General features: G+C 45.0%; 1 protein-coding gene across 1 annotated transcript in view; it reads right to left on the minus strand.

Moving 5' to 3' along the window:
* The window catches only part of T265_01396 (hypothetical protein), a gene marked incomplete at both ends in the record, with an annotated part of 130,863 nt that overhangs the window by 82,307 nt on the left and 28,436 nt on the right, over window positions 1-20,120 (minus strand). Inside the window, 3 exons of the mRNA XM_009165422.1 lie at window positions 5,207-5,269; window positions 6,760-7,266; window positions 8,341-8,480. Of these exons, the coding sequence (XP_009163686.1) occupies window positions 5,207-5,269; window positions 6,760-7,266; window positions 8,341-8,480 (710 nt within the window). The remainder of the gene's footprint in view (window positions 1-5,206; window positions 5,270-6,759; window positions 7,267-8,340; window positions 8,481-20,120) is intronic.

The raw sequence follows: 20,120 nt of genomic DNA on the forward strand, positions 1-20,120 counted from the left end.
GACCCAATAAAACGCTAGGATTGTGAAAACCTCCTGTGAATTATTTCAGAGGGGTGTGATAAACAGTCGGTGGATTTATTGCTGGGCAACGTTTCGCTTTTGACACAAAAGCTTCGCCAGGCCAAGTGAGTGAGTAAGTAGGTTGATTGGGTTTTAAGGCAGTCAGGGAAACAATCCGTGGGATTCCTTATGACTAGTGACGTGATCAGTGCTGGGTGTTCAGTCTGATGTCCCTGTTTATTGATTAGTGGGGATGACTAAGCTTTACGATAGATTGGTTAGAGGGAAGTTCGTCTTTATGATGAACCCGGATTTTTTCGTCCCTGCTTCTTCAGTCTAGGACACCTTAATGGAAAATTCCTCTTGGGGTCGTTCACAGATTTCGTTCACCTGTGTTCGTCCAAGGGTGCTGGGACAATTAGTTTGGGGATGGGGGTGGGGTGGTTAATTGGATCTAATGCTACTTGGATTTTTGTACTTTTAGACCCTGGCGATGTCGCTGATAACTGCACACCGCCTCGTGTCATCTCGGCTGATCTAAGACCGCTCTCCACACGTTTGCAAGTTCTACACCCTCTATTCTATTCACACTGGGATGCTTGGTGATTTCCCCCGCCTCGGCCACCAGTCGCTGTGGTGTGAATTTTAAGCCCCGTCTCAGGATGTTCACATTTTCTATATCTATCCTATGCCCAGTGTCTAGAGCATGCCCTGCCATTGCTGAATCTTTGACTAACGCCTGGTATTCCTCTGCGTTTCTCGGTGGTTTGTTAATAGAACGCTTATGCTAACCGATTCTGGTGTGCAATTTCCTGGCTGTCTGACCTATATAAACCTTCGTACAGTCGTTACATTTTATTTTGTATACACAGTTCCTAGTCCTGTCAACCGGAAGGCGATCCTTTAAATGCACCAACATCGAGCGTAAAGTTTTCCCCTTCTGGAAAGCTACTCTAATGTTAGTCGTATTCAGTACTTTTCTAATGACTTCAGATGTCCCTGTTTTGTATGGAATGACCGCTGTTCCGATGCACTCCTTGTTGGGCCTTGGTGTTGGCACCAATACCCGTCTTAGTTGCCGCTTAATTAAACCCACTGGGTATCCGCTATCCTGAAGTCGCTTTTTTACCTCAAGTTGTGCTGCTCTTCGGTCGACCTCCTCTGTACACAGTGCTCTCACTCTCCTAAACATCGCTGAGGCTATGCTAGCATACACTGCTTTTGGATGTGCAGAGGAGTAGTCTAAGACCGCACCACTATCTGTTGATTTCCGGTATACAGTGGTTTTTAGTTTCCCACCACTTTTGTGTGTCATGCTGTCAAGGAAAGCTAGTGTACCCGATGTGGACTCTAGCTCCATGCTAAACTTAATGTGAGGGTCCAATGTGTTCAGATGTTGAAAGAATTCGTTCACCTTAGCCCACTTTATTACAACGAACGTGTCATCTACGTAACGCCAGAACACCCTTGGTGGACACTTGAATCCATTTAAAGCTTTCTGTTCGAAGTCTTCCATGTACATGTTGGCCAAAATCGGGGATATTGGTGATCCCTCGGCTAAACCTTGTTCTTGACAGTATATAATTGAGTCAAAAACAAATTGACTGAGGTTTAGGCATAATTTTTATGCCTTCAACTATCTCGTCAACAAAAACAAATTGACTGAGGTTTAGGCATAATTTTTATGCCTTCAACTATCTCGTCAACAGACGTAAACAGATTGAAGGTGACGTGCTCTTGAACTGAAATTCCAAAGAAACACAATTGGATCGAAAATCCCAAAGTAAGGCTTTGTACTCTGAGGGTGCAAAAGGCATGCTGGAACAAAGGACCGCTTCCGAAGTCCTGTTTAGAGCTAACTATATGAACTCATCATCATCACTGACAGCAATACAGCAGTGGTACATACTGGTGCCAAATTACCATACGGCCATGAGGAAGGGAAACTTAGTAAAAAAAACGGAAAGAAAACGGGAGGATCTTCTCATATCCGTAGGGAAAACGATGAAAAATAAGAAGCCTACGCCATTGGACAATATTAAAACAAGCAAATCTGAGCATAATGCCGAAGCAAGACGTCAGCGGGACTGACTGAGTGTCCCTCGTGAGCTTCACCTGACGTAAGTTACGATAGGCAAAAGTTAGGTAGACAGTTTGGCTAGAAGATGGCAACACGAGTTTACGGGATTGACAGACTGGTAAGCATTTAGTAATAAAACGATGTTTGTATAGTTCAAGTTCATTGCTTTTCCAAATGATACATCGATTCTAGATTTTCAATTACTTAGTAGATGAGTTTCATGGTTCTATCAATGTTATAGCTCAACAAAAAGCTGACATAGATTAGATTTGATGAACCGTACTTAGCTATGGGAAAATTTTCCGAGTTGACTGTAAATTCCATCGAGAAGTAAGGTATTTTGGATAAAAACCAGACCATATTAACCAGCAAGGGGAGGGATCCGCTTTATTCGCTTTAAATCTACAGAATCAAAGGCTCAATTGAAGTAAAGAAAAATCGCGACTGTTGGTCGGCGGCACACGTGACACTAATCACATATTCGATTGTGTGGTGATTCGATCAATGTACTTCTTATGTGATGGAAATCCTGCTTAGGCGTCGCAGTATCAGGGAAGCTGGTAAGTTTGACATGAAGGTGTGAGGCTGATAGCCCTATGGTTAGAACAGTTGCTTCGGGTGCCTTTGTTGAATGAAGTCACCTTGACTGACTCACCCCAGTTCGCTGTAATTCATTCTTTAAAAAAGTGAAGATAGCGAGCATGGCGACCTAACACCTTCTTTGAATAGTGATAGTAGAAGTCCATTTGGCGGAGGAACATGGTGCGTTACAACACAGGAAGGCATGCTGAAAATTCGCAAACTGAGAGAAGTGGTCTAGCGGACAGGCAACGGCTCGATAGCCGCGCAGGGATTTTGTTTACCGGATTATGCGCTGAACTACGATGGGACACAACGCTTCGTAACAGAGCGCCGGTGACCGTTCTGAAACCGAGTGGTACAAATTCATGCAAAGCTGTGGCTATCTACTTCCAGTAACATCACAGAGACAGCAACCTCAGTGTTGATGCTTCACTGCCGTATAACCATAAAGTTTGTCTAATTATATTTCACGCCTTAGAATGAAAAGAAAAGAATGGGTGAGGGAGAGGAATGGTGATGGCCTATCGCAGGTATTCTGAGGTGCCTAGATCTCCAAGCAGCCAAATAAGACAATCGGGAAAGAAACCGATAACACGAACGCCGATGACACCGATCAGCCACCATTTCGAGCAATGTCTCCGGCCAAGTGCAGGAGGGGTCACGGGAACCCCATCCTGGGAAGCGTAATGGACCAACAACACCCAAAAATCTTAGTAATCTTCTTCACACCTTTCTGCCAAGTCATATATTGTCCACCTCGCGATTTGCACCATTCGGACACAGGCGAGTACGGGTATGCGGCGAGCCTTCACCCGAGTTTATCACGCGATTCGAGACAAGCCTGTCCTATCTGACCTTTCCTCTCCGACTTTGTTATTGATGCACTGCTTGAAATTTCTCTGCCTTGAAAACTCGGGAGTCGAGATGATCGCGGGACGTTCGTTCATAGACATTGAGTTTGCGGATGATATTGCTCTCCTTGGTTCAGATCATTCTCAAATGCAAATGGCTTTAAATATCCTAAATAACTCTACCGCGCTTCACACTTGCAAAGTGTAAAGACTCGGCTGCATCAAACCCAAACCTCTTGCTTGTAGAAGAACCAACCGGTAAATGAAGTTGTTTACCTGGACAGTTGTATAAGTTTTGGTGGGCGGGCTGGAGATGAGATTACTTCTGGAATTGGGGAGGCCAGGGTATCTTTTACCAATCTCCGACACCTATGGCGCCGACGTGACGTGACTTTGTCTGTCAAGGGCAGAGTTTGTACTACGGCAGTGTATATTGCTTTATGGATCAGAGACGTGGCCTCTACGCGCAGAGGACATACAAAAAATGTCAGTGTCTCCGGAGCATTGGTCAAATCTGGCGGGGATATCGGTTAATAATGTTGAGGTACGCCAGATGGTCTTAGGAAGAAGGAACTCACACTTTATTGCTTAGGACATGTACTCCACATGCCAGAAGACCGTCTGCTTAACAGAACTCTTTTCGCCCAGTTCTGTGCTGAATGAAAGCGACCGAGAAGTGAACAGTCTATGACCTGGCAACGAAGTATGAAAACACTAACCAGTAAGTGAGTCGGATCGACAAGTGATACCTCCCTGGGTGGCCCCGTGGTGCAGTCAGTGGCGCCCGCGCATCAAAGCTATCGCCTTCAATATGCAGCTACCCAGTTCCCGAACTAAATGAACATCCCATCGCCTCCGAGGCCTGGCCGTATCTCCCGCAATCTCACACTCTCGGGTGATCGAAACTGTAGCAGTCGGAACCAATGTGCCTATGGTACATGGTTTATAGCTGATAAATTGAAATGAATGAAATTGAATTGAATCTTGAAAGTGTGAGAATGAATGGCTGGTGCTAATTTCCCTCGAACGTGGTATTCTTTATATGCTTATACCTTCGAAGCGTCGGCTCGAAACGCTGGTTTTGATTGACGGTGATAATGGCGATGATAAGAGTGACGGTGGTCAAGGTAGTACAGTTTGTGTGCTTCTGAACTGTTTCTCGATTGGAGCAAAACATTCGGTCGTTAATTCTCCCAAGTAAAACACACATCATCGTGAAGATTAATAGGAGGCCGGAACTAACGAGAATTCACTCCACGCACGGGGCTTCGAAGAAGACAGACAGAAGTAATCAATCAATTCACCACAGTAAATTGATTGCCAGACTGTATGCATTCATCCTTAGGAAGACCTCAATCAGGGAGGGGGAGAGATGAATGATGCTCTGACTTGGATACGAAACCTTGTCCAAAATTTTGATCACCCTACAACAACAAGTGTCAAGTAGTGGGTTCAGTTCCCTGGTGAACTAACATTTGCGTGATAAACACGCTCAAGTAAGCACCAAAATTAGGCATGTTGAACGTAAGTCACACAACAACAGAATGATCAAAGCTCATGCGCGGTCCACCATAAAAAACAGCAGAGAGGATTCGCTGGAATAACCTGGCTGGGTAGTTTTCGATGTTTTGCGACAGTGTTGTAGACAGACTCGAATGCATGGTCTGTGTGGCAATGAGTACTGGAAACCTACCTATGATAGCAGGGTCTTGATCAAACCGTTCCATAAGGAGAACGCCAAGGTGTTGTTTTTCGGCTGAAAATCGCAAACAAAACACTATCAGGTGGTGACAGGTAACTTATATAACACGTTAAGGGCAAACATGAAAGGAAGACTGGTAGTTTGCAGTGTAAAAATTGAGTCCCATACACATATCCGACACCAAACTTGGTAGTAAAACAGAGACCCTGTTAACTGTCATTGAAGGCTCTTGGTGTAAAAGGTGCTAGATGTCATTCGCTAGTCTTATGGGTGAAAGTAAATAGCGTCCACCTCAAGTGGTTTTTGCAGTTGCTACGGTTGAGTCGGGGCCTGAGAAGCGAACAAGAATGAGAAGTATTCTACACATGTCCGCAATAGTCTCGTAAAAGCCACACAACTACCAGATTCACAGCGTTAGAGGGGTTGCACGACTGTGGGCCAATATGCATCAGTTGTTAGATGAGTAGGATTTCGGGGTTGTAGGCTACCGAGAGGACAGCAAATAAGCGTAGGAGTCACTGGGCACCGATATCTTTGCTCAAGAAGCATGGGTGAGAGAGATGGACATTCAAAAGTGGCCCAGTGGATTATTACCAAAACCTAAAATGCAGGAGAAACTGGCTTGTTTGATAAAAGACGCATGTGTTTTTTCGTTGAACACGCATCATCAGCGGGGCTGTTTTTCCACACGACCACCAGTGTTTTTTTTCGGGAAACACTACATTCCAACGCGTGTCACACTTATTAAAGTATTTTCAAGCTATCTCATCAGCAAAGGATACTTTAATTTACTTATTGTCCAAACGACAAACAAGCTTACCTACTCAGTTGGTGCTGTATATTTGATTATTACGGTCGTGGGGAGTAGTGAGTGTGGTTGTTGCTGATCATAATCACTATCCTTGCTATATTATAGCTAGCAATCATAGTTTTATGGCCGAATTAGGGCAAAGGTACAGATAGGTGTTGTGAACGATTTGAAGTTCATTAATTCTGACAACTGAGGTAACGGTGGGAACAAAATTTGACACAGTTAACAACCTCACTACAATGGTTTAGAAGAATGCCAGGAAACGATGCGCATGGATGGCATAACAAGGAAGTTGGACCGACAAGGTGGAGTACATACAAATCCATTCGTATGACGTAGACAAAATGATAGAACCGGCGTCTATGGATGTCAGCAATCCTTTTCAATGAGGGCGACACCGCAGTTTACACAACTTAGTTGGAAGGCATACATAAGTTGTTCCACTAAATGACAATGAAAAGTGGGAACCGATTTACCGGGACAATCAGATTGCACCGTTCTTAGGGTAGAGGTACACTGCTTCATAAGTGTGGAATCACCATACCTGGAATGTGTAACGACATTACTATTTTCGTCCATAAACAACAGTTAGAATAACAAGCACAAATCTCGATAGGAGCAAATCAGCACACAGGAAAAAAGTGTAAACAGTATATGTACAGAAAGAGAACACCCAAGGCGTTACCAAAAAAGAAACGAGCAAGAGCTGTGGTTACGGAGCTACTCTACTCACCAGAAAACGAAATAGCCAGGACCAGGGCAAGCAGGAAAGCAAGCAGAAGTATACTGATGATCCAGTAGTACCAGGGGCAACGGCGTTTAGAGGATTTAGGGGCCTGGACAACTACAGTGTCCTGAGATGCTGCACCAGTAGCAACCTGGGGTTTGTGCTGTCCGTAGGAGCCAAGGGTACCACCATGCGTCATGTAGGTGGGGTCCATGGAGCGAGCGTTAAGATCACAGCTTGGGTGATTGGGGGGTGGAAGGGGAGGAATGGGGTTTGCATTGTGGACCAGTGTGACCGGAGTGACCTCATCAGATACTCCAAAAGGCTGGCGTACTGGGATCGTGTGTGCGGTCTGAGAAGCTCCGTTCAAACTAAGTGTCAGACCATCACCCAAGTTGACGCCACTGTTGACCATACTTTGAAGACCATCTTCACTTCCGGATGGGGGAACGGTACCGGATAAGAGACTGTCAAAGAAAATGGTACAGTAGACGGTGGGGTCACTTTTGAACACTGAAATAGATACGATCGACAATGAGAATGAACCATATGAACCCAACTTTGTCCGGTATCTTTATCCCATTAGGTAATTACACACGTCAGCATAAGCCAACAGGGCAAAATGGCATTAATTCAACTAAACAAAAGCTCCCTAGTGAAAAATGACCTTACCGAAATATGGCCATCGGATCTTTATGGGGATTGGCTAAGTAGATCCACACGGCTGTTCGATTAGCAACTGCAGACCATCAACTGTGAGATTAAGTGTACGCCGAACAACGTCAGATACATAAACACTTCAAGGAACTGGGAATCACAACCAACTCAAGGAGCTAGCTGAGATGGTGATCCAAACTGAGAGTCTGGAGAAGTTCGACTACGCTGGCTAGTCGAAACCCTAATAGGTGTTTTACGAGCTTCGAACAACCAAAACAAGCATAGCACCAAGGCAAGTGGTTTGCCGGTATTATCGGCTCTAAGCTTCACCTAATACTAATAAGGACGATAATAATATTACGCAAGATATGATTAGAGCTGGGAAGCAATCCACTGAGCCTCTCGTTCCAGGTGGGACACATCAAACGGACGCAGCAGGATCGGTCACAAGTCTTTGTTTAAAAGTCTCCATCGTCTACAGCAACGTCACGCGGTCGCTCACCACCCTTGTGCACCAAGCAAACACTGCCCTGGCATTTTCTACTCGGGAAGTGATTTCGTCTCCCATCAGTTCGCCGGGACCTATGAAAATGTCCAGGTAGACGGACTTACTTACCACACGTTGAGATACGTTGATTGAACCAGCCAACCTAACCGCGTAGAGATGACTGTTTACTGAAATCCAGTCCAGTAAAGCACAGCCCCGGGGATCTGAGCCTCTCGTTCCAGGTGGGACACATCAAACGGACGCAGCAGGATCGGTCACAAGTCTTTGTTTAAAAGTCTCCATCGTCTACAGCAACGTCACGCGGTCGCTCACCACCCTTGTGCACCAAGCAAACACTGCCCTGGCATTTTCTACTCGGGAAGTGATTTCGTCTCCCATCAGTTCGCCGGGACCTATGAAAATGTCCAGGTAGACGGACTTACTTACCACACGTTGAGATACGTTGATTGAACCAGCCAACCTAACCGCGTAGAGATGACTGTTTACTGAAATCCAGTCCAGTAAAGCACAGTTAGCCCCGGGGATAGGCGCAACTCCTGCGCCGTAGAAAAAAGGAGCCATTCTACCAAGATCACCAGACACCCAAAGAGTACAGTGCGAGGAAGTTGGGTAGTGCCCGAGCGCCTTGCGACGAATAACCGAAATGAGCTATTGTACGCGTGTTTCGGAGACACAACGTACGTACATCAAAAGAGAACAAGGTCTGAGCAAGGGCTACCTGCTAAACAATTTGGCGTAGAGTGTGAACGTTCAAAGCTGCAATTCGAAACAAATCCCATAAATTTAATAAGTGTTAATTTCGACTTATTTTACTAGACAGAAGCTAGGATATGGAACAGCGGCTGGGCAATAAACAGTTAGATGGGGGCGGGATGTGTGAAGTCAATGAATGAAGACGTGTGCGGGTGACCGATACTCCCTTGTTGCTCAAGTCGAAGAAAGGGTTTGGTTGAGGTACCTCACCTTGAAACTTTGACTCAAAGGCCTGATGCACAAAGCAGTGGGGTGAAGACCCCGCCCCTAGCCTATGACAAAGAACCACGGGACACCGATTGGGCTTTCTGGAAAGACCCTTTCTGGAACCGATGACTCAGCAGTCTAACCCGCTTGGCCGAAGGGGCTGGACTGTCTCGAACGGGAAGGGAGCAGGACATAACTGCCTGACTCCTAACGCGGCTGCACACAGCAGGTACCTTCAAGACAGCACCAAACTCTGGTTTTTAGAGCATTTCGACCGGTCACGGTCAACCGTTGGGCAATCAAAGTGTGCGGTTTTTAGGGCCGACTTTTTCTTGTCCGCCTTTCCTCAGAGGGGGGCGGGATCACTGTTTCCACAAATATGGACATGCTGGTAGCCTGAAGGAAGCACACTCCTATCGCAGAAGTCGGTACAACTTTAACTTAACACTGATTTCTCACAGTTAGAGGATTCACCCTTCTTCGATGGCCTGCTCCCCACTAGCCTTTCTGGCGTTGTTAACCGTAAAGAAGCTGAGTTCCAGCCAGCATAGAAGCCCGATCACCAATACACGGTGGCAGATTTAGGTAGGATAAAGTGATAATCGTTCAGCCTTTCAGTGCCTAGCTGCCGTGCCACCCGGAGGAAATACGTGGGCTGAGATACTGCCAGGTTGCCTAAGCCTGGATAGGAGCAGTCGAGATGCAGAGGGTGGGTTCGAACCACGGACCGTCCGGTCAGTAAGTCCGCGTCTTATCAACCAAGCTGTATGAAAAACGTGTGTGTGGAAACCATGTGGCTAAGTAGCATCATTTGTCTTGGAAGTTGTACTGCACAGTTTGTGGTGAACACACCAGGCGTTCGCCGTGCGTCCAAGACAACCACTCAATTGAACTCCAGCAACTCTGGGTCTACATGCTTGCGTATTCGTACATCCAACAACCACAACAATATATGAGTCCTTGGGCCAGTGAAATAAGGCGCTTGGAGCGTCGTAAGAACTACCGTTGAGAATATCACAGATAGTCTGTTGGGGAATAAGCAGCCAAAGTGAACAGACAGCGATTATTTGCGAGTTTACGCGATACTCTCAGACATTGTCAAAGGAACCGCACAGAGGCGACTACCAACCGGCAGACAGTCAAACAGATACACTTCAACTAGGTGGCTTAGAACAATACCAAACCCAGCAGAACCAGCCGCAGCGGTTTCTGGACCAAGAGTTGTGTGCAACCAGATACCAACAGAAACCATACTCGAGTCGTGAACCTTCGTTTCAGACATACAGCACACATCCACAGAAACGAAGTCCAGGCTGCGGGCAAGAACAGTCCATTGACTAGCATGTTTCTCAGTGGCGACGTATTGGCTGCTAGATGAACCTTAGAGTTTGGAGAGTGGCCATGGTGACCGGGCCAACCGTAGATACTGCAGGTAACGGTAATGGACGACGACCGGATGTCAGCCCTTAGGGGCAGACCATGGAGAAGCCGCAGGTAATATCGGGAGGGGAAGAAGAGAGGATATGTGAAGGCGAAAGAAGGGAGTCGTCAGCAGTAGCTTTTTTCGCTTACGAAGGGAGTCGTCAGCAGTAGCCTGTTTTCGCTTACCCATCCTGCTGTATCAAGCAGGTGAGGTGACTCGGTTGAAGGTATCGTGTGATGAACGATGTATCATGAAATTGTAAATGTGCAATTTATGGTTGTATGTGGGCTAGGATATTGCCAGAGCGCCCAGATCGAGACAAGGGGACGACAGGGCTCCTCAAATAAAGCATCTAGCTAAAACGCCTGACCGTCAGGCGGTGGTGGTTGGCTTTAAACCGTCAGAGCAGCCTAAATTGTTAAGGAGAAAGTCACCACACATGTCCCAGCTCCCAACCTGGAGGACTGTACTGCGATTGGGTCGTCTATTCGCCGCGTCATTCGACAAGCACAGTTTGGAAGGCTTCCTCAAAATTGAGTCCACAGAAGATGGAAGAGGGCGCTGTGGATTGTTGATTCACTGTGAAAATAGTGAGAATTGCACGGTAAATATACTGTGTATGCAATCACCAGTACTTTCACTATTTCCAGTTGTAATTGCAGTCGTGATACCGAGTTACCCTATGGTAACATAGACCCCTCTATTCAATTTCACACCAGAGTGTGGAAGGCGATAAAACCACGAACATTCGTTGACTGATGTTGAAAGAGCTAATGAAAAGCTACCAGTGAACATTCTCATATCCTACTATCTGGATAACTAGATTTGTATGCCCTTCAGACAAAATGTGTGCGCAAAATTTTCTCCGCTAAAAACAAAAAATCCCGAAATCAAAATAGTTCAATGTGCCAACGAACGCAAATTTGATGGCGTCACTGGTTTTTCCAATCCGGAAGTCAATTAACAGGTACAACGAACCCATTACCCCCGGGTGAAAATGTTTGGTTGCCTGACTGGCGGTAATTAGAGGCGAGATACATAAAATGGAGGAATTTAGATTACCTCTGTAAATGCAGCGCTTCGACACTTCAGAGCTAGGCATTAAACCAGACTGATGAGCTAATCGACGGAGCACTTACGTAACAGATGTTTGCTGTTTATCAATAAAGTGTTTTGTTCGGACCGAAAAACGAACATCAAAAAGCAAATCAACAAACAGCGCGGTGACGTGTCAACAGTATTAGGAATGATTGGTCAAATGATCAGGTGGCGAAACGAGGCCAAACGTGTCCTTCAGTACGTGTAGTAAGCAGCTTAGAAAGGGACAGTTGGTTAGGTTTGTCGGTCATTCACCTAGAACCAACTTGACCGCAGTGACAGGTAACAGAATGCTTGGAAGATAACCTCAAGTAATCGAGATCAAACAATCGGTTATTTGAAGAAATTATAGAAATAAAGTGGATCTAGTTTTAAGAATCCCGTTAGTAGACGATTAACCTAAACAGCGCACCATTTTTGTTGTAACGCTGTATTTCAAACCCATTAAACGCTCCAATATGACTACATAACTGGTCAGATCTCATCTGTTTCAGCCGCTTTATTGACTTGACACTGACTGTAACACTGACGGTGTAGAGACGAGTAGTGACCGAGTACAAGTCCCGGGCTACGGGAATCGCGATCCAATGCATCAGGACAATCGGATGATCGGAGGGTGAGACGGCATTCTGAATTACCGAGGAATACGGCAACCCCTGATCAAGTGGCCTTAGATGGAGGTGGCCGCTTGAGGGGATTCAATGAAAATAGCTTAACTTCAGGCGCTAGTGATGGGACATTACATGAGCTGCCAAAATTCACCTGAAGGATACCCAGCTCCGAGCAACCCAATGGCTTTTTGTGACTCCCACAGCCCTTTCATCTTGTTTCTGTGGATTACATCCAGTTTTGAACAGTCATACAGTACTCTCACAAGAAGCACAGTGCTTAGACGGAACATCATACGTGGGAGATTCAGCTGGACTCGTTGGAGTCTTCGGTCAAAACCAAATTAGTGTGCAAAGGGGTGTATTTCACGAAGCATGGTGCTTATTTAGGAGCCCTATCTCGGGATATCAACGAATCTATAGACCAACACAGTTTTTAAGAAATGTCTATGTAACACTTGCGATGCGCAGGGAAGAGCATTTTGAGTGACAAAATATCCCCGAAATTTAAATTGTCTAAAGTATGGGTAAACAGGTACTTGCTTGGTGCACGAGTTTCACATCCTAAATGGACACTTTTTTCTTATCAAGTCAAATCCATGGTAATGTGGCATCAGTTGATGAGGATGGATTCATCTGACAGGATAACTACGTTCTGTCCTGATGACTGTGAGATGTTGTACAGGATCGGGACAGCATTGCTACCGACCAAGAGCTTTTGCGCACTAGTCTTGACATTGCGCGTAGTTCCTGTTCTGCCGAACGGGTTCGCCTACATCAAAAACGGCCCAGGCTTTTATTTATGACCACTAGATGAGTAAGCTGACGTGACTTAAACACCCTATCGCGATACTACCTAGATCACACGACCAAACAAAATGATTAAAACAAGTGGAAGTGGAAGAAAAGCAGGTCAAGCATATAAAATCCCATAGTTAACCGGAAACTACTCGCCCGCTACATGTGACTGGCTGACTGAAAAGACCTGATTGTTCCTCTGGTTTTTGAGCACTTGATGGACAAATGGAATTCCTAACCCCTAAAATTACTAGCTTGTTCCGAAATAGAATGGCTTCATGGTCAGTTCCCGCGCTCTAGATGTGTAAATTGTTCAAAAGTCGCCCATTAGCGAATTTTCAAAGTAGTCCAGAGTAGCGAAACGCACACTCGAAACAGCATTCAACAAAACGCGTAAAATCTAGGAGCTAGAGAAACATTTTACGTGGATTTGAAAAGTAAACCGAACAACAAATTGTGTGGATCTGCGCATCGGATAAAACGGCGATGTTCTAGATGCATTTCATGCTCACACAGCCTAGCTTGGTTGCAATAGTTTGTCACACGCGGCAGTGCAACATCAAGTATAGTTTGGGCTAAAAACACACAGAAAGCAGTGCGATTTGGGAATTATGTGACGTTCGTCTAGTCTCCAATAAAATAATGATGTAGTGCAATGGAAAGAGGGTGAGAGGACACCTGCCCGCTAGACATCACGCGCCGTTTTCTGGGCTGTATACCCACGGGAATTTGCACCGAAGTTCAAGAACAAATTCGGGACTGAAAACTCAGAATCTGAATAGGCTTGTTGCATGCTAATTTTACGGAGTAAGTGGATGGGGTTATGAAGGTGACATGCAAGGCTGCCTAGGAGTGATAGCTCTGCCGACTAGTTTTAAAATCGTCTACTTTTGAGAATTTACTTCCCGAATAGGATACCTGATGACATTTCTAGGGATATTCATAGTTCGAGCACATGATTCTTTTCAGGAACGACTGGCTTTTATTCGAAGTGGATTTGCTTCGGTTTTCGGGACACGCTGCTTAGACGACCAAAAGTTTCACGTGATTGTAGTGAGATTAGGAGTGGGTTATTTTAACAGATAACTAACGCCCCGCACCCCACCCCCTTAAAAAACGGAAACAACGTCAAATAACTGTGGCCAATGAGTATTTTGCTGAAAAACTGGTTCACTTCTAAAACGGACATATCCGTATTTGGCATTTTGAAATTTCGTTGGCCAAAAGTCCCTTAGCAATTGACACGATAAACGGCCTTTGTTTTCCTTTTCAGAGCATGAACATGAAGTCGGAAAACGAATAGCACCTTGTGGAGCTGGACTGATTCGTCGATAGAGACACATAACAAGTCTATTAGCGTATATAATTCTCGAGGCACCTACCAATGAGCCAACGGTCTGGGAGATAAAAAGGTATACAAAATGTACTCTGAAGCGTACGCATTCATAGGTTCATATGCTATTTGGACGCTAGGACACCCTCTTGAAGCTACCGGGGTTGAAGTTGAGATGCCCCAAAATAGTGTCCGGGTACTCCCCCAGATGCTTTGATATGAAAAGATCAAATTGATCTGTGGGGTGGCATATGCAGGAACGAGATGACCCGGTGGTTAGAGTGCGAATGTACTGACCGGAAGGTCCGTGGTTCGAAACCGACCCGTGCCTCTCGACTTCTCCTGTCTGGGCCTGGGCAACTTGGCAATATCCCAGCCCTCACGCTTCCTTCTGGTAGCATAGCAGCTAGGCAACGAGAGGGTGCTACAGCTGAACGATTATTTATGCAAATGGCACTTCACTTCTAGAACTGATGAACCTCGGGAATGATGAAATACGTCTTTTAGTACATTCATACAGGTCCCGAACCAACAACTTGCGGTAGCAAAAATGACGTTAGAAGTGAGGGCTACAGAGCAAGCATGCCGATGAAACGGTTTAGATCTTGATTTCAGATATCGATCAAAATACTGATCGAACAAACCATACGGTTAGGTTACTGTTTTTTTCGTAAAATCACATACACATAAGCGGTTGTATGACCTCTGCAACGGTTGATCGGCTAACGAAATCCGAATGACCGTACAACAAAAGCGTGCAAATCGCGAGTTATACTAAGGCAGGTGAAAACTAATAGGTCAAACAACTGGAAGGTAGAAATGATTGCAGTTATGTCCGCTCAGGTGGGGCCCGCATACCGGCAGATCACCGAACCGAAATTGGTCACGCAAACAAGCACACATCGTGTAATCTCATTCAAGCGTCTACTAAATGACACGTAAAGATTTCTATCTGCTTAAGACAGACGAGAGCGACTGCCAGGTGCCACAACAAGATTTGTCTGTCAGTCATTTGATGACCTGAATTTCTGCACACCAGTATCGAGTCACCGACTAGGAACCCTAGCCAACGTGAGGGCACACACAACAAGAAACAGGCGAAACAGACCTTTTTGTGGGAAAGTCTCTTTGGAAATCTAACTAGTGATTGAGCAGAAGCTCATAGTACAGAAAGAAGAGTTTCGAATCAGTTTCAGAATGTCCGCGCCGTATTCGGTACGAATAAGGTCGAATAGATTGGGCACTGCGTGTGGCATCTCTTCAGTTTGATTAGAGGAGGAAAAACAACGATACTAACAAGGTTTTTGCAAATCAACATTAAAATCACCGTAAGTGCCATTCAGGGGCAGAATAATCAGAGATTAACAAACGACAAAACGGATAACTCTTGCTTTTTTCGTCCTTTGTGATTTCGATTTTCCTGTTCTTGAAGAAGGTCGCCCACAATGGTCGAAACGTTGAGCTATAAAAATTATCGTTGTACTTCTTCTCCACTAATCAACCTAAGCAGTTTCGAATGAGTCTGTGAAATTTCCAGGATTTTATCGCAAACAGCTTTTGTGAATGAAGCCAATCTTCTTGGCACGAACTTATACAGGATATCGAAGAAAACATAACGAAATTAGGAATTTCACTAACCAATGTCATCGCATAAATGTCAACAGCGAAAAGGGAGAGATGCAATCAAAACTGGTGTAAAGTTTTGAAAGTAGGAGCGATTTACCAATCAAACACTCTGGAATGCTATTGCTAGCTCATTTGTAGGAAGGGCTGCCCCCGTTAGAAAGGAACAGTTTCGTGACATTTCGTGGAGTTACGATCTAAGTGGACTGCCGAAAACCATTTAACTGGCCTCTAGACGGCGCTTCCGATCTTCGAGAAAAATATACAAAAGGCGATAGGCAAGAAGTGACTCTCCTTTAGGGACTACTGACCTCTCCATATTCCATACGATCTTCAGTTGGAGAACAACCATCGAAGATAACTAGTGCACAGGCGGCGTCCAACCTCACAGCGGCTTCATTAGCCGCTTGTTAGTGGCGTAGAACCAGAGTTTAGCTAGCGCAATTGGAGACTAGTGGTAGTCCGTCAACCCGGTTATAATAACGGATAACCAGTCCACTTGACTGAAAACACCACCACCAGAAGATAGGAAACCCTCAATAAATTTCAGGATCATTTTTGAAGGAGTCAGGAACAGCCGGATGAAACAAATATCCCGGGAATTTGAGGTACTTGGTCATGGACTGGTAAATGGCTGAAAAACCGTTTACTAAAGAGAACGAAAGTTTGTAACGTACTACTCATAAGGTAGCTGAAAATCCGTCGACAGCTCACGACCCGTTTCGCCCTTTTTGGGGCTCATCAGGTAGGCGCAGTCCTCGGGTTTTCGTCAACCTCATGTTTGCAAATGAGTGTACATTCGCTGAGTTTGTGCAATTCGGTTTCAAGTAGAACATAAGGTTGACGGAAACCCGGGGACTGCGCCCACCTGATGAGCCCCAAAAAGGGCGGAACCGGTCGTGGGCTGTCGACGGACTTTCAGCAACCTTATGAGTAGTACATTACAAATATATACATGTTTTCTATATAAGAAAATGTCGGTAGCTCAGGTATCGTAGATGGTTGTCGTTGGCTTGATTGCAATCAAATTGCCCAGCTCATCGAAAAAGCCAACGACCACCATATATACATGTATCGCGATATCTCGAATATCGTAGCGACTGAAACATGAGGCGGCCTGGTGCAGCACATTCAGTTGCCTGAGAACATCACAAACGAGAGATTCAGCTGGGTTCCAGGTGAATCTCTCGAAAGACCAAATTAGTTTGCAAATGAGAGTATATTTGCAAGAACGAAAGTTCTTCATAGTGAAAAACATTAATACACATCTAGCGAGTAGTGTTGCGTTTCTCCGGGATCCGAAAACGGCTGATGACCAGGAAGGAAAGCAAAATGTCCCCATAAAATCTCAACAGCAATGACAGACCTCAAAACTAGCCCTCCTATTGTATCCATATCAAATTTGTTTCACCATGTCTCCTATCTTGGCACCTTACTCTGCTTGGCGCCGGACATGAGTTGCAAGAATCCTCTTACGGTGTCAACTCCAGTTGTCTGACATGTATCACAACAGGGCTTACCGACCGTCAATTCAGTCAAGGAGAAATTCAACTGGAGATTTAAAAAAATCATACATGCCCAGCAGAATGTTGGTGAAGTTTTATCCTTTGTGTCAGAGTTCACTAAGAGGAACGATGTTCCAGCAGGTGTTCGTTGAATCAACTTTCAACCGGAATAAAATGAACACAGTTGGTTTTGCGACCTTACCGACAACAAGGTTTATACGAAAATCCTTCAATGGTTCAAATCCTGACTGAATTCGAGTCCTAGCATTACGCAATTCAAGAATTTTCTGCTTCTAGCAAACCGTGTGAGTTCGGCTGGTCAGCTTATGGAAGCATATCTATATGAAGAATAGGAAGGGGCAGCTGGATTAACTGGTAGTAGACAGTTGTTTAAGACACAAGAGGGAGTGACAAAAGCAGATACTCCCGAACGGATGAGTGACGCCGATTTGAGTACGCTATTTGTTGCACTCGACCTGCGATGAGGCATAACTCGAGGTTTTACGAAAATCAAGATGAATTATGAAATTTTTACAGCTATTCACAAGTGTTAGGTAGATTTTTCAGTTCTAACCAGAAGTTTCCAGAACGAAAATATGTGAGCCAAGCAGCAATTTATTTTTAATAAGTACTATGGGCTACATCATTCGCATCGGGAAACAGGGATACGGGATCCATAATTGACCATTATGTATTAACTGACCAGTCTGAAACGATTCGGACCGAACACTAACCACCAGTCTACCAGAATTGTATAGATGCCGGCAAACTTGACAGATTGTACAACTCAGCTACATGTGTTTCGGACCCTATCTCCAGTTATTTGGACTGGACGCAAAACGGTAGAAAGGGGCAGATGACCTAAAAATAACTATATTATCGGATGCAGACTACCTTAATGTCACAATAAAGCTGACTCGTGGTATTAACACAACCGACGTCAGACGAACGAGCGAAATGTGAAGGTTGGACGGTTGGCCGAAACAGACAACGAGCTGTCATAATTGGCAGTCAGGTCTGCACAGTACAACTGCATGCCCAACAGATTCTTTTCATTATCCACGTATGAGTCATTGGAAAAAAGCAGACAAACAGATATTGTTGGCAGCGATCAGTAGTGGAATCGGCAGGCTCCAATTCCACCTAATTCTGTTGACAGGATGGCATTTGCCGAAGTAACCATGGGCGCCGATTAGGTAATCGCACGATGGTCGAGGAAACGAGGGTTTGCAAACCATAGTGGTCATATAGTCTGTAGATGTAAACTCGGTCTGACAGGCTGAAAAATGACTGGTTGGTTGTTATCAATTGTTCGATGTGTTGAATCCGCAGCATGATTTGTTTCAATCGCCCAGAGGTTTTAAACACTCAATCAGTTAGAAGAAATTTTGGAATCGATCGGAAAAGTTTGGAAAGCAATCGGTTTACATGTGCTCTGTGTGAAATGATGTTTCCATCACTTATGCTCTGAAGGATGAACTTCGAGTTATCAGGCAGCCAGCGAATCAGCAAAAGTTCACGAAATAAACCTACGCAATCAAGCGATAGATATAGTGAAATGGACCGAGTTCCTCTCAATCAAAGGGAACAAAGGTACGGCAGTTGATTGTCATTTTGTGTTTGTTCAGCGTGCGCTACGATATTAGCGATGTCCACTCTACCGAAATGTTTGTACTTCGCCGGAAAGATAAACACTTTATGTCACAGGATAAAGGGATGGAAACACAGCAGAAGTAAAAAATAAAACTCGCATGCATAAGGGAAGGGAAGTTTGTAAGCAATTTTTAGTGGCTTTTGTGGATTCGTTTTACACCGAATCTCAAATCACACGAGTGACATTTCTTTAACGAGACAATGAGGCGATACCCCCTAAAAACCGAGCTACGAATTCAGATCAATTCATACGAGCAACCGTGATCCATGGCCGCATGTTGGTTGAGTTTCAACAAAGTGCAACCTGGGGATCGGAATTTCGTGCAACAGATTCCGTTGCATCCAGATGATGAGAGTCGACCAGAGATTGCTTTTTATTCACTAATTACACCCGCATCTGCAGTAATCACTCTCTAGTACGACTTTAAAAATGTCAGATGTATTTGGTCATGCTATGGAGGGACGAATAGGTTGACAGGTACTAGTGTTTTACACAAAAGCGCGATCATATTAGAGAGAAAGAGGCGGACCTTCAGAGAGAATGAGCACCTTGCTAAGAAAACTTAATAAAGGTACGGACTGAAGAAGTTACACCGCGTCCAAAATATCGTGTGAAGAGCGATGCGCACATAATTGAACAACTAGATGATTTAGCAATACAATGAATAATCGACTTGAGTCAGACAGAAAAAAAGCATTAAACGACGGCGATATAGGTGACGAGAAGACTAAGCGGCAGTCACGAGCTTCCGGAAAAACAACAAAAACAACACCTGTGAAATCAATGTCGCTGCCCAGCCTAAAGCCTGACTCAGCTTACTGAATCAGACTGGAAAGTGTCGGGATGAGTTTGGAGGATTCGGGGAAGGACGAGAGAGACAAAGCGTTTAGACATGATAGGATGGGCGCGTCCCTTGGGAGAAAAGCCAAGTGACAGCGAACTATTGAACGCTTGTACAGGAACACAAGCGACCATGTGGAAGAGGGTTACAAATTAAGCCAGCCGAGAGTTGTTTAAAGCAGATGAGAGAAAACGCGAACAATCATCCCGCTACAACACATCAGTTGGAAAGTTCAATAAGCACCATATGGTTAACAGAACAGTTTTTTTTAACAGTTCCAGACTGCTAGTCGCCGGACACAGAGTGACGTTCCCAACATCCGCATGGTATGTAGGTCAGTCACGACGTTCAATCCAAGC

The sequence above is a fragment of the Opisthorchis viverrini genome, assembly GCF_000715545.1.
Source record: "Opisthorchis viverrini unplaced genomic scaffold opera_v5_15, whole genome shotgun sequence".
In the NCBI taxonomy this organism is placed as follows: domain Eukaryota; kingdom Metazoa; phylum Platyhelminthes; class Trematoda; order Opisthorchiida; family Opisthorchiidae; genus Opisthorchis; species Opisthorchis viverrini.